The following is a 15,565-nucleotide window of genomic DNA, read 5'->3' as shown; positions in this document are numbered from 1 at the left end:
TTTCAACTTTTCTGTGAGTTTGCAAGTTTTCACAAAACAAAAGGTGGGGTGGGGACTTCAGTTCACTTGACAAGAAGCTGGTTACACTGGTTGCCGGCAGGCACCTGGGGGGCTGGGGGACGGGAGGAGGGAAATTTTTCACTGTAGTATACACCTTTCTGTGCCTTTTGAATTTTGAACCAAATAAATATATTATCTATACCAAAAATAAAGTTTATATTTAAAAACTTACTCCTCTCTAATATTAACCCTTTATAGTACCAAAACTTGCTGAATTAAATTTTGCCAAATAGACAAATGCTGAAGGCCCCGATAATGATATTTTTGTTCATTGCAACATTCTATAAAGTAATTTATACAGACATTTTACACAGAAATTATAAAGTGAAAGAATCGCTATAAGTGTTTCTGGATGTCCTGGGGCTTTAACACTACTTTCCAACCCATGCTGCATCCACAGCTGTGTCCTCCTTACTCCAATACACCGGATGCTTTAATTGTTCTGGAAAAGCTACAGCAGGAACACACTTGATAATGCAACCGACCTAGTTCCCAATACTCTTTGGCATTAAAAGTCACAAAAAATTACTTTGGAGCTGCCAGTGTAGGCTTCTTGTTACCTTTGGATAATTGAAACTTTTGGGAGTCAGAGAGAGAGACTTTTTTCCCCATTGAAGTATTATTTAGTATATAGTAAAAAAAAAAGAAAAAAGAAATGACCATACTGTGCAGATTATATATAATGAATTATAACAAACATAAAGCATATCAATACATACTGATATAAAATGATCCTCAAGTTATATGATTAAGTAAAAACGTCTCTGGAGTGTTGTGGAGATAAATACACGTACGTGATACTTGTGCTTTATATGTAGAGGAACCTCTGGGGGAGTAGAAAGAACCTAGAAATAGTGGTGGCTTCTGGGAGGGAAACCTGGGGACTGGCAGGAAGATTTATTTTTCACTCTGAACTATTTTGGAACTGTTTTAAATTTTTACCAATTGCACGTTTTACTTATTTTATTTTATTTATTTATTTTTTGAGGAAGACTAGCCCTGAGCTAACATCTGTTGCCAATCCTCCTCTTTTTTGCTGAGGAAGACTGGCCCTGGGCTAACATCCATGCCCATCTTCCTCTACTTTATATGGGATGCCGCCACAGCATGGCTCCATAAGTGGTGCGTATGTCGGCGCCTGGGATCCGAACCTGCAAACCCCAGGCCACCAAAGTGGAGTGCTTGAACTTAACGGCTATGCCACCGGGCCAGCCCCTTTACTTATTTTTTAAAAATATATAAATATGTTTTGATAAATGCTGTCTAGGTATCATCTCCTCTATGTAGTATAAGTTTTCAAAACCGGTAGAAAATGAGAATAATATGTAATTCTACCACCCAGAGAACTGCTGTTAACTTCCTTCTAATGAAGTTAGATGCACTAATAATGCACTTCCTTCTAATGAAGTTTCTGGGTGTTTTGTAAGCAAGAAGTTTTTCTGTTTTCTAATTCACCATATTGCTTCTCTTCATCATTTTTCTAAAAGTGAAAACAAATTGTTTAGTAAATATTTTACATTTAAATGTGCATTTTAAATATTTCACATTTATATGTGCACTTAAAATTCTTTTGTAAGCCTTTCCCCAAATCTTTAATTATTTTTCAAAAACATTTAAATGGCTACATAGTACTTCATCATATCCAATCATTCTCCTACTATTGGACATTTGGGTTTTTAGAAAACTTTTTTGCAACCAAAGAATAGAAGAGTATCTAGAGTGTGCTATATTTTGAGTAAGAAAGGAGGGGGAATAAGAAAATACATGTAACTGCTCATTTGTGTGAAAACAAACATAGGATAAACAAACTAGAAACTAACGAGATTGGTGACTATAGAGGAGGGGTGAGAACTGGCAGGAAAGGATGGAGGGGTGGGGGCAGGGGAAGGGGTGGGGAGGAGGGAGGCTGCTCCAGGTTCACTTTCTGCACAGCCCTGACTTTGGGGACCATGCTAATGGTTCACATGCTCAAAAGAAATTAAATAGATAAAATCAACAAGGATAGCAAGAAAAAAATCCTTAAATGAAATACAAACAGAAACAAAGAAGCAGAATTATACTTCAAACAAATAGCATAACCACACTGACGGAGGAAAAAAGAACTAACCCAAGAAATGTATTTTGACTATACACCTTTAGGCTAAAGACAGACCCGTAAACCAATTATGAAGTCTAATTACTAGGTTTGTTTTTCACAGAGGTATGGATTAGCAATTCTGAACTTATTTTCTATGTATTCTAGGATTGAGCAAATAAGTAAATATATTGTGGAGTTGGCTTTCTCACTGTTAGAGAAGATAGTACAAATATGGAAAAGATGGAGTCTTGAATAATGAACCCTGTGGTCTTGGATTACGAACTCATGGTTTTTAGTATAGATTGATAGATACATAAATAGTTACACAAGTTGGGTATGTGTGAATAAATATAAGTTCCAGCTGAGACAAGCTCAGTAGCAATGAATATGTAGTGCTCAGATCTTGATTTCTAGATACTGCTCTCCACAAGAAGGAATAAGGCACCTTAAAGAAATGGTTGATTCCAGGGCAGGGGCAGGGAAAGTAAAAGATGAACATGGAACATCTTGTTTTGCCTGAAATTGAAGGAAGTGCTCAAAGCGTGATGGAAACACGACAGAAGGACCAGCAGCCAATTTGGATGGGTGCCCATCGGCCATTAAATTAATTCGAACACCAAAATAAATGATTGTAACAATTTGTAACCCATTGAATAAAATAAGAATCTGAGTCTATACTGATATAAACAAACATATAAGTAAAAGGGGGAGAAGGAAAAGCTCTTCCTTAGAGTAGAATGCCAACAATTAATGTAGAACAAATGCGGAATTAGAAAATCTCTATTTGGTGACCATCGTAGTAATAGCCTATTCAGTAATTGATTTAGTCAGGAATTATCAATGGAAGCTTAAACTAGTGTGTGCAAGTTTGATGAGCAACTGGATATCTACATAGCCTCAAAGTATTTCCCAAAGAAACTTATTAAGATGTATCAGACACTGTCTTAAGCAGACACCATCTTAAGTGTTCAAAGTTAACATCACCAGTAATGAGACAAGTCCACATCGTGAGGACTCATCACTTCTGTGGCAATCCTACCACAAAACGTATGACCTGAATCTAATCATGAGGAAACATCAGAGAAACCCAAATTGAGCGACATTCTACAAAATAACTGGTTTGTACTCTTCACAAATATTGAAGTCATGAAAGACAAAGAAAAATGGAGAAACTGTTCTAGATTTAAAGGCATGAGAACAAAATTAGACAGTGATCCTGGACCATAAAAACAAAACGAAATAATTTTTTTTCTCTTTTGCTGTAAGAGACATTATTGGGAAAATTGACTAAATCTGAATACGGTTGGCAGATTAGGTGATAATATCAGAATAACGCTGATTTCTTGATTTTGATGACTGCACTATGGTTATGTAGGGCTGTATCCCTGTTTTTAGAAAATGAACACTGAAGTCCAAAGTATTTAGGGGTCAAGAGATATCACGCCTGTAATTTACTCTCAAAATTGTGTGTGTGTGTGAGAGAGAGAGACAGAGAGAGAGAAGGAGGGAGAGAGGGAGGTAGGGAGAGAAAGAAGGATAAAACAAAAGTGGTAAAAAGGTAACATTTGGGACACCTTGGTGAAGGGTATGTGAGAATTCTTTATGCTATTCTTGCAACTTTAACTTTTCTATAAGTCTGACATTATTTCAAAACACACAGACATACACAGATCTTTGATACCAAAAGTAATACCTTGAACATCATTGACCATAAATAATCTCTGTTTCCTTAGGATTCTTAGTAGAATTACTAAATCAAAGGTATACAGTTTTTAAAATATTGATGTATATGGTACAGAGAAGTTCTTAAATACTTCTAAATGTGGAGGAGAAAGGCAGTGGAAATGGAGGACTAAGAAGCGTAGACCATGGGGTAAAAGCCAGTATGAAGCTGGAACTATGGAGTGTGCTCAGAATGAGTGAGAACCAAAAGCTGGAGGAGTTCAAGGATCGGCAGATAGGGGTGAGGGTTAAAGCTGATGACATTTGAGATGCCTTTCAGAAACACAATCCTTACACGGTTTTACCCATTGCCCAAGTCATTTACCTGCACCGCGGCATGGTAAGAGCAGGTGCAGGTACTTGGTCAAATGACAGTGCCCTGGATCCCTCCTTCTATATGCCTCCCTCTGGGGCAGGCCAGTCACCCACTGTTGAGTCACACTGAGTCCCTGAGCCTTTCCGGTTGGCACCCAAGAAGCAGCCACGACTTCACCCAGTCCATAGTCACATGACCTAGTGGTTTGCTATATGATGTAATAATCTAAAATAATTTTAGATTGCCCATAATACATTCCATTAATATTGGTTCTTACTGAGTATTTGCTATTTGCCAGGGACTACGCTAAGTGCTTTATGTGGATTGTCTCATTTAATTCTTTTTTTTTTTTTTTTTTATTTATTTTTTCCCCCAAAGCCCCAGCAGATAGTTGTATGTCATAGCTGCACATCCTTCTAGTTGCTGTATGTGGGACGCGGCCTCAGCATGGCCGGAGAAGCGGTGCGTCGGTGCACGCCCGGGATCCGAACCCGGGCCGCCAGCAGCGGAGCGCGTGCACTCAACCGCTAAGCCACCGGGCCGGCCCGTCTCATTTAATTCTGCCAATAACTCCATGGGATGGTAGGATTATTACATCCTTTTCACTGATGAGGAAAATTAAGTCTAGAGAGGTAAGTTAAGGTAAGACTTGTCCATGTCATAAAACTTATATTCACATCCGTAAGTCTGACTCTAGAGTCTCCACTCTAAACCACAATGCTATGCTGGATAAAACATTTAATTAAGAAGAAAAAAGGCAACCAATCATAAGTTGAAAATTTTAAGTTAATAAATTGGGAGCCTAGGATGAAAATTATATTCTATTAAATACACATTCCATTTTTCCATTCTGTAATCATCCAAATATTCATTTGATAAAGGGAACATACCTGACAGAAGAATTGTTGCTGGGTTCCTGCTCCAGGTGTGTTACTGAAGGTGCTGGTAGATTTGGAAGAAGAAACTGGAAGACGATGAGACACACTGACCGGTACTGGAGTCCTGTTTGGCTGGGTCAGCTGATCCCCCGTAAAGTTTGATCCTGATGCCCCCGACTGAACCGCAGACCCCAGACTAGGATGGGCGGTGCTGGTTGAGCTGACGACAGGGAAACGACTAGGTCCTGCCATGCTTGTCACTGAGGGCATGGTGGTGAAGCCAGGTCTTCCTTGGGAGACGCTGCTCTGCCCAGGTGACAGGTGTAATACAGTTGGTGACGCCTGCTGCAAGGGCATCTGTCCACCAACAATCTGAGGAGAGGCATGATTGACTATTACCGGACTTCCAGAGGCGGCAAATGTCTGCCCAGACACTAACTGGACGGCCGTATTCTGGTTGTTTAGCATCTGTCCAGAATACGGTTGGTTGGTCCTGAGCATGTTGGAAGAGTTTCTGTTCAACATGACATGCTCTGAGGCCACCTGGCCAGAAATGAGCTGAGAGGGTTGAGTCGGAAGAAGTTGCCCATTTATGGTCTGGACGTGGTGTACTGAGTTGGAACTGACAGAAAGGCTTGTAGGTATGAGGAACTGACTTTGGGGTGTGTGAGGCTGGCCCATGGGAGAATGAATAACGATACTACCCCCAGCGCTGCTCACTGCCTGTGAGGTGACTGGTTTTCTTGTGTTCTGTTGGTTTACAATGTTCACTGACATGTGCGGACCAACTACTGAGCCCTGGGGTGAGCTTGCGGAGGCAAAAGAGATCCCTTGTTGAACATGGTGCTGCTGTATTCCCAAATTGTTCACATTGTATGTATTTTGCTGACCCATCTGGATAGGCTTTGGCTGGATATTAATTGGGACTTTATTTGAATTTGGTGCAAGACCCCTTTGTATGATGATGTTATGCACAGGTAAAGATGTTTGAAAATTTGTGCTGTTAAATGGAACGGTAACAGGCTGTGCTACTGGACTGGAACTGGAGTTCCCAAACAAGGAGTTGCCATTAGGAGTCTGTCTATGAACCAGAAGCCCTCCACTCACATTGGATGGAGCTTGCTGCCCGCTGCCCTTTAATATGATTTGAGATCCATCTAGGTTATTAATCGTCATCATGGAAGGCTGATTACCAAATGACCCAATTAGTTGTATTTGACCAGAACCACTAATCTGACTGCTATTAGACAAATGCTGGCTGGGAACGCTGATCCCCACATGTTGCATAAAACCATGTTGTACACCCACTGTATTGCTTGCAAACGATGCTCCAACAGGCACGTGAGTCACCCCTATAGGCTGCAGCGCCTGACCTGAGTAATTAGAAACATTAGAAGCCTGAGTAAAGGATGCTGATGAAGAAGGATGAAGCTGAGCTTGTGCAAACTGCTGGCTTGAACCTATATTGGCATCCAAATATGCCTCTTCTGCCAATGTCTGTTCAGTGATATTGGCCTCCTGCAAGGATTTCTGAAGAATGTCAAAAGGTTGGTCCTCACTGAGATCAGGAAGAGGAGAAGACTCAAGTTCATCTTCAAGAAACTGAAGGCTACTTGAAAGGGGCAGTCCATCACTGGGTCCTTCTCCAAGCTGGTTGCTTACAGCTTTGAGGGATGACTTAGGGTCAGCATTCTAAAAAAATAAGCAATATGTTACATGGCATATCCAACCATTGAAAGAGATTCTGCTCACCTTTTTCTTTTTTTTTTTTTCCTGAGGAAGATTCATCCTAAGCTAACATCTGTGCCAATCTTCCTCTATTTTGTATGTGGGACGCCATAGCATGGCTAATGAGTGGTCTAGGTCTGTGCCCGGGATCTGAACCCACGAACCTGGGCTGCCGAAGTGGAGTGCACCATGGGGCCAGCCGGCCTCACCTTATTCTAATATTTTATTTCCTTAGTAATGATATTTAACATTATTTTTGTAAGTATAAGCATTCAGTGTTCTGGTAAATTATTTTATAGAAAAATAGATATATAACAGGAACGTACTGACAACTACCTGGAGTTTAGCTTCATTTTTTGAGATATTGGCACAGATTTTATTTCTCAGGATCGCTCCCAGTCCAAGGCTCGAGTGGGACTCAGCTGAGGGCTGAGGGTGCGTGTGTACCCAGGGGACAGCCATGTCCAGTCCCTCGTTGCACTGGAATTTAAATGAGTTTGGGGAGTTCTGGGTGTTGTTCTACTAGAGGCCCAGAAGGTCTCCCAGATTCAGCCCTGTCCTTCAAGGTTTTTCCTGACTCCCCTAGTTCTAACCCCCCCCACCCCAGGCAAGACCAGTCCAGATAAAAACAAACTTCCCACATAAAATGAGTGAATGGTCACTTGATTTCTTAGAAGTAATCTGCTTACTATGATGCTTTAAAAACTACTTCTTGTCCTACTCAAAAATAAAAGTCCATCAATTTACTTATCAAGTACCCACTTGTGTGTTAGTTTTTGTCCTTAAGGAGTCCTTAAGGAATAGGCATTCCAACTAGAGAAAACAACATGGGCATATAAGGGGAATCGAACACAGTCACTGATAAATAAGATACACTCCACTGGCCAGCAGTTTGTCAGGGGACATGTCAAATTATAAAAGAAAAGATATAGACTCCACAGCCACTGAAAATACGGTGAAAACAATGCGAATGTACTTAATACTATTGAACTGTACATTTAAAATGGTTAAGATGGTAAATTTTATGTTAGATGTATTTTAACACAATTTAAAAATTTATTAAAAGGTGAAGAAAAAAATTAAAAAATAGATCATTCAAGAAGGTATTCCAACTCGCAGAACTGTAGAGATTCTCAGCCCTAGACTAATCAGGTGTCGGGGACTAGATGATGGGAAGAACTGGGCACAAAAGCCAAGACTAGTTCATTTGACCCCCAATCAATCACTGGTTGAAACGGGATAAATGCGGTTGGACTGGAAGAGCCATCTGAAAGGAGACAGGGAAAGCAACTGAAAGCAAGGAGGATATTTTTTTGCAGAGAAATATCAAGGCAACAATGGATATCTCCTGAGGGGTGATACATAGTTTAAATGTTTTTACAATGCACAAATTAACAGACCATAGGTTTAAACACCCATATTTTTCAGAGCAATTAAAATATTTCTGTATTTTAAACTATTTAAATATAAGATATTTAAATATTTCTATATTTAAAATATTTAAAAAATATTTCTATACCTGACACGATGCAATAGAAGTTCCCAATAAATACATACTGAATGAAGCAGCCTGAAAAGTTAGAATTAATACTCACGTGGAAGGGGGAGAGTTGGTAAATAAAAATCACTAATTTTGAGGGACTTTATGGGCTTAATGGCATCACATGTAGTTATTACTCGTTCAGAATGAAATTCAGAGATGCTGCTAATGGACAAGCCTTACAGGAAATCAGTGTTGTGACTGTAAAGCCATCTCTTGCGTGCAGAGGTGTCTGGTGTCATATGATCTGATATACCTCACACACACTCAAATACTTGAAAGAAGTGTGCATTCCCAAGGACTTTCTTTTTTTTTTGGTGAGGAAGATTGGCTCTGAGCTAATATCTGTTGCCAATCTTCCTCTTTTTGCTGAGGAAGACTGGCTCAGAGCTAACATCTGTGCCCATCTTCCTCTATTTTGTATAAGGGACTCTGCCACAGCATGGCTTGATGAGCAGTGCATTGGTCCGTGTCTGGGATTTGAACCTGCGAACCCCAGGCTGCTGAAGAGGACCACGCGAACTTAACCACTACACCACCAGGCGGGCCCCTCTCAAGGACTTTCTGAGTACTGTTCCATTTTATAGATGAAGAAAATAAAGGCCCTGATGATGATGATAACACCTACTGAGCACTGTACCAAGTGACTTCCATGGACCAGTCAATTAATCTTCAGCACCCTATGAGGTAGTTCTACTATTCTCCTGGTTTCATAAATAAGGGAAGTGAACCTCACAGAGATTTACTGGTACATCCAAGGTTACCTAGCTAGTAAGTGGCAGAGTAAGGATTCAAACTTGGGCAGTCTGACTCTGGACTATTATCCATGGTAGAACAAGGCAGTTGAGAAGATGAGAAGAACATAGGTTTAAACATAGTCATCTGAATATAGTCTCCAGGCAGGACTTCCCTATCCCCAGGTCAGGTTTCTTCTCTAGATGCTCCTAGAGCTTAAAAATATGGGCTCCAGAACCTGGTGGGAACCTCTCTGTGCTTTAGTTTCTTCATCTATAAAGTACAGATAATAACAGAACCTACTTCACAGAGTTATTGTGAGGATTAATGAGGTTAATTATGTTAAACTCTTAGTGCTAAGAACATTAAATGCTCGATAACTTTCAGTTATTATTATCTTTTTTTCTCGTTTAAGATGAAAATGCTTAGGGCCGGCCCCGTGGCTTAGCGGTTAAGTGCGCGCGCTCTGATGCTGGCGGCCCGGGTTCGGATCCCGGGAGCGCCCCGAGGCAACACTTCTCCGTCCAACGCGAGGCCGAGTCCCATGTACAGCAACTGGAAGGATGTGAACCTATGACGTACAACTATCTACTGGGGCTTTGGGGGGAAAAAACTGAATAAATAAAATCTTTAAAAAAAAAAAAAAAGATGAAAATGCTTAGCAAGTAACTACAATTAAGAATAATCTCTTTGGGGGCTGGCCCCGTGGCTTAGCGGTTAAGGGTGCGCGCTCCGCCACTGGCAGCCCAGGTTCAGATCCTGGGCGCGCACCGACGCACCGCTTGTCTGGCCATGCTGAGGCGGCGTCCCACATACAGCAACTAGAAGGATGTGCAACTATGACATACAACTATCTACTGGGGCTTTGGGAAGAAAAAGGGAAAAAAAGGAGGAGGATTGGCAATAGATGTTAGCTTAGGGCCGGTCTTCCTCAGTAAAAAGAGGAGGATTGGCATGGATGTTAGCTCAGGGCTGATCTTCCTCAGAAAGAAAAAAAAAAAAGATCTTAAAAAAAAAGAATAATCTCTTTAAAGCTATGTAACAAGATTCAAAACATTCTAATATGACTTTCTTAGGTTATAACATTTCTGAGTCATTTTAGAAAGAAAGTTGAAAGCTCAGGAAAATGGCAACGTAAATCTCATAGAGCTTGTCTTAATTGACTAAGTTGAAAGTAGAAAATGTCAACATAATTCAACAGACTTTCCTTCTGTGTCAACTACAAAAGACAAGACGATGATTCTTATCATGATACGAAGGCAATTAAAGCCTCTGCTCACAGGCATCAAGGAGACACAAACACTTGAACATTGTACCCAGTTTCCAATACTCACACTAGAGTTGGCGAAAATTGAATTTGAATTGGCTGCAGAGTATCCTGCATTAGTCAAGTCATCATTGCTCTGCAAAGGGATAAATTCAATAAAGTGATTACTTCAACTGTAGAGAAGAAACAAAATTTCTATCTGTTATGTTCCAAGTATTACTTACAGATTTATTACTAGGTCCATGTAGAAAATAGTTCAATGCTTGTGGGTCTCTAGAAAACAACAAAAAAGGGGAAAACAACAAATAAATACATTACCCATATTTAGGATTCATTTTTACTAGGGTAAAAAGAAAATGACATATTAGCCTGAGTAAAATTCTCTCCCTATTTTAAAACAATTATATTAGTAGTTTTTGTTTTATTCTTTATTTATTTGATGTTGTTCCATTTCCTATTATCACTCATTTCTGGCTCCCTGGATTTTTTTAGCAAATAAATTTAATGAAGGATTAATAAAGGATTACCTAATTATGACCCCTATCATATCCAAGTCTCTTTACTTGTCTCTTTATTTGCTAATCCACACAATATCTATGATAATTAATTTTTATTTTAAAAACTCAACAGTTTTAACATGCTTATTATGTTGTTTTAGTACAGCTAACCTCACACATTGGATTTACCCCGATTTTGGACCTAGCGTCTTACCCAATAAGATCAAGGAGACACGAGTCATCATCATCATCCATGACAACTATAAAGAAAAGGGAGAAGAAAGCACCATTTCAGCAAAGCAGATTAAAGCCAGCAGCATCAATGCGACATAAAAATATACTATATACTTTCCTAGATAAATAACTGTGTAATTCATGTGAGTTTTTCCTATAATTGCTTATTACTAATGGGATTTAAAAATTTTTGTGGTCATTCAAGAGATTTAAGTATTCAATTTAAATTGTTTTTACTGAACACAAATCCTTAACTTACAAGTCAAAAAGGAATCTAGACAAATCAAAGATAGTTGGCAGCAGCCCCTCACACGCAGATTCCCCAAAGGGACTATAAACCATGAACAGTAACTTCCTCACAATGTATCATGAACAAGGGGAGAAGCAATATTTTTGTTTTAGAAAAAAATCTCATGGATACAAAGGTCTTTGAATTTTGTGACTGAATGTTTCCAAACACGGTGAGCAATCTGGATTTCTCGCCATATTTTGGCCAACTTTAGGAAAACAGAAAAGCTGGTTCTCCCTACTTTTTGAGACAGAAGAGGCACCATTGCCCCAGGCAGTCCTGCTCTAGGCTTTGCCCCACAGGTCCCAGGTTCCTCCTTCGGCAGCAGCACTGCCAACTGTTCAATTCTAAACAATCTACATCCCAAGACTAGAATCTTTAAAGTAGAAAATCTCAACCAAAAATTCACCCCAGCTCTGAGCCCAAAGCTCCCCCTCTCCCCAGCCATCGACAGCATCAGGCTCAGCCAGCGAGATTACTGTGCTCTGGCTGTAACAATAACAACTGTACAAATTCCAAGAGCAGTTCTCCCCCGTTCTCCTCCCTCCCCCGAGATCCGGTAAACTTACACTAGTGATCCGACACCTGGCAACACTGCTTCGCACCCATTTTGAGCCATGCGTGGAATAATTTACATCACGGAATGCCAGGGCCAAGAGTTCTGGAGCAGTTGGAAAGGGCAGTTGTGAACGGCAGTTGGACGGAAGAATGAAATCCTGAAGAGATGCCCAGAAGAGGGACACGCCCGATGGAGGCAGAAGGGATCATTTCTACTAAATGTTTTTTTTCCGTTAAAACTGCCATCCCCTCTCCAGTTCCCCCAAACTTCCCATCCTACCGGTCACAAGGCCAAACAAATATAAAACTGACTCCTGCCACATCCTCGGGAAGGGTCTGGAGGGGGTAAGTATCCCCCGATGTGGGACCTTCCAGTTGGCGGGTGAGTTTGTTCAGTTGCTGAATGATCTGGTGATTACAATCCATTTGAGTGGAACTTCAGTGGAGAGGAGAGATGATGGGTGAGTCAGGAGGAGAAAGAATGGGAAAAGCTTTTCAAATGGTAAAGTCCATGGCTACAACTGTGAGAGGGGCGGCTGGCTAAGTGAAGTCTGCTTTCAGGATCAGATGTGGAGTTACTCAGGGCATGCCAGCAGGGCTGTACTAATACAACATGGCTTCTGAGGAGTGAAAATGGCACAGGAAGGAAAAACAGGAAAACTATGATTAAATAGATGTATAGAAATCTGTGTGAAGGGCTTCCCTGCAATCCTGGTATTTAATATGGTGCATGGCATTAGCTATAGCTCATTACTATACATGGGCTTGTCTCACAGACATCACAATCACATGGAATTAAGCAATTAGGACGTGTAAATAAGCTTATAAAGTGGATATTATTGCTTTACTTCAACACGACCATTTAAATGGAGTTCCACTGTATCCTTTGTAAATTTATTTTTTAAAGTGTCTAATAGTCTCCGGAACAAACTGATTAATAAAAATGTAAGTGAAAAATAGTCTACATCAAAAAAAATTAAAAAACAAAAACATTTTCACAACTATCCCAGCTCCCATAATTGCTTTCACCTATACCTAGCTCCTGCAGTGGACAAGATGGCCAAGGGTTAACCAACAAGCAGAGAAAGGAAGTCGGCACCAGTCACTCCACCGAGGGGTCACTGCCACTGGGACTTTCAAGCACAGAGAACATTTGCTACCCCAAAGTTCAAAGTGACAAGCTACTCCGTGAGTAGCCCACATAAAAGAACGATTTTATGATATTGGATGAAATTAAACGCCATTGTGCACCCTCCCTTACCAAACCACACAGGCTGCTCAAGCCCTTGACTTGACAGCACACTCCTTGGGGATATCCGCCCTAGTCAGTGGTGTCAGTCCTACCAGACAGGCCTCTTCCTCTAGCTCCCCTTGGGTAGAACTCTGCAAGCCTTTATAGTCAGCGGTACCCCAAGAATTCTACTTTTTAAAGGGCCACACTCTTTTCTGACTTTAAGCTGTTTCAAATTAAAATATACACTCTATGTAGCGCCAAATATAGTCATAATACAGCCCGATCCAGTAGTTCCTTTCCGCAGGAGGACAGATGGCCCACCAAAGTAAATTTACCAAAGTAAAGTTGTAGAAACTGACTACGATTCTAAAGTGGGAAGAAAACTTGAGGATCAGAAACTAATGACTCAAAAGTGAAGAATTTAGTTTTCTTTGGAAAAGTTCTCCCTTTGCTTCTGGACTCTTATTGAGGCTCTTTTCTCATTAAAGTAACAACCTTGGAATCACTAGATGGGCCTCTGGCCACAGGTGAAGTTTACAAGGCCGTGTGAGATGAGTCCCCCCTCTAAGGGAAAGTCCCTAGATCAGAGGTTAAAAACTACTTCTTGGCCCAATACACTTGAGCAAGACCCAGTCCCCTCAGTAATAGCAGCTTATGACGGCAGGATCTGTTATGGAGGGAAGGGGACTGTAGTTCTTACGGAATCCTGACAGGAACCCCAAGAGTTCAGAAATCACAGCCCCAGACACCTGACCACCACTCTCAAAAAAAATTAAACCTAATATTTAAAATTGTCCTTAATTGAGTCAACCAACACTTTGAATAATAACTTTTAATCAAGAGGACACTGTAAAAGTGACATTTCAAATCAGTGGGGAAAAGATGTTAGCCATATAGAGAAAAGACAGTGGATCCATACCTCACATCTTAGACAAAAATAAATTCTAGAAGGATCTAAGAGTTAAATGGGGGTGGGAGGAGAAGAAAGAAGAACCTTAAAGGAGTAGAATAACACATGGGAGAAATTGTGTTTTATAATCTTGGAGTAGGAAGGTCTAAGTATGTCACAAAATACAGAAGAAAAGATTGACAAATTTGATGACATAAAAATTTTAAATTCTGCATGATAAAAGAAAAAAACATAAACAAAGTCAAACACTAAAAAACCCAAAAAAATAAGTGGGAAAAATACTTCCAATTCATATAGGGCTTTTTTCCCTAATACATAAAGAGCTCCTACAAATAAGAAAAAAAAGAAATCAGCTACCCTGCAGAAAATCAAATGGTATGAATAATCAGTTCATAAAAAAAGGAAAGACATGTAGCCCCTAAACACATAAAAACAGTCTACCTCACTTAGAATAAGAGAAATATAACTTAAAATTACCATGAGATACTATTACTTGTCAGATTGACAAAGATAGAAAAGTCTGGTTAAGGACTATGCTGGTCAGGAGCTTCCAGCCCTCGGTAGTGAGAGTATAAACTCATATCACCTCCAGACAGGGCAATTTAGCAACATCTTTCAAAATTTCAAGTGCACAAATCATTTCGCCTAACAGATATTTCCAGGTATTTGTCCTGCAGATATTCTTGACATGTGTGAAATCATATGTGTATAAGAATATCCAGTGCAGCATTATTGGTTTCAGCAAAAGACTGTAAACACCTAGATGTTATGGGTATGGGGTTTCTTTATGGGGTGATGAAAATGTTCTGGAATTAAACCACTGAATTGTACACTTTAAAAGGGTGAATTTTATGGTATGTAAATTATATCTCAAAATATTTTTTCAAACCCTAGATGTCCATAATGAGAGACTTGCTAAATCAATTATGGTTCACTCACACACTCAAATACTACACAGCCATTAAAAATGAGGTAGCTTTATACAAACTGACTTGGAAAGATACATGGTCAAAGGAAAAAGGTGCAGAACAGCGTGTACATTATATTCCCAAATGTGGAGGGGCAGAGAATATACACATGTTTGTAAATGTTCAGACCCCAAAATGAAGCACACATAACCAGTAACACTAGCTGCTTCTGGGAGGGAAAGTGAGTGGCTGGAAACAGGGGAAGGTATACTCTTCACTTATAGGTCATTTTGTACCTTTTGAATGTTGTACTATATGTACGTTAAGGCCTATTTTAAAAAATAAATACAAGTAATAAAACAACAGAGGGAAAGGGCCGGCCCGGTGGGGCAGTGGTTAAATTCTCTCATTCCACTTTGGTGGCTGGCCTGAGGTTCGCCGGTTCAGATCCTGTGCGCGGACCTACTCACCACTCATCAGGCCATGCTGAGGCGGCATCCCACATAGAAGAATTAGAAGGACCTACAACTAGGATATACAACTATGTACTGGGCGCTTTCGGGAGAAAACAGAAAAAAAAAAGAGGAAGATTGGCAACAGATGTTAGCTCAG

The 15,565-nt window shown here is 40.2% G+C and overlaps 1 protein-coding gene across 2 annotated transcripts in view; it reads right to left on the bottom strand.

The window, feature by feature from the left end:
* Positions 1-15,565, bottom strand: part of BICRAL (BICRA like chromatin remodeling complex associated protein) — a 91,691-nt gene that overhangs the window by 21,682 nt on the left and 54,444 nt on the right. For both annotated transcript variants that reach the window (XM_014782700.2, XM_087438602.1), the window contains exons 3-6: positions 11,035-11,080; positions 10,548-10,596; positions 10,391-10,459; positions 5,066-6,745 (exon numbers count right to left, since the gene is read on the bottom strand). In XM_014782700.2, coding sequence (XP_014638186.1) covers positions 5,066-6,745; positions 10,391-10,459; positions 10,548-10,596; positions 11,035-11,075 — 1,839 coding nt within the window. In that variant the 5' untranslated portion in view covers positions 11,076-11,080. The remainder of the gene's footprint in view (positions 1-5,065; positions 6,746-10,390; positions 10,460-10,547; positions 10,597-11,034; positions 11,081-15,565) is intronic.

This window comes from Ceratotherium simum, chromosome 13 (genome assembly GCF_057802395.1).
Source record: "Ceratotherium simum simum isolate JZ-2026a chromosome 13, ASM5780239v1, whole genome shotgun sequence".
Lineage (NCBI taxonomy): Eukaryota > Metazoa > Chordata > Mammalia > Perissodactyla > Rhinocerotidae > Ceratotherium > Ceratotherium simum.
This window is presented reverse-complemented; position numbering and strand designations above follow the sequence as displayed.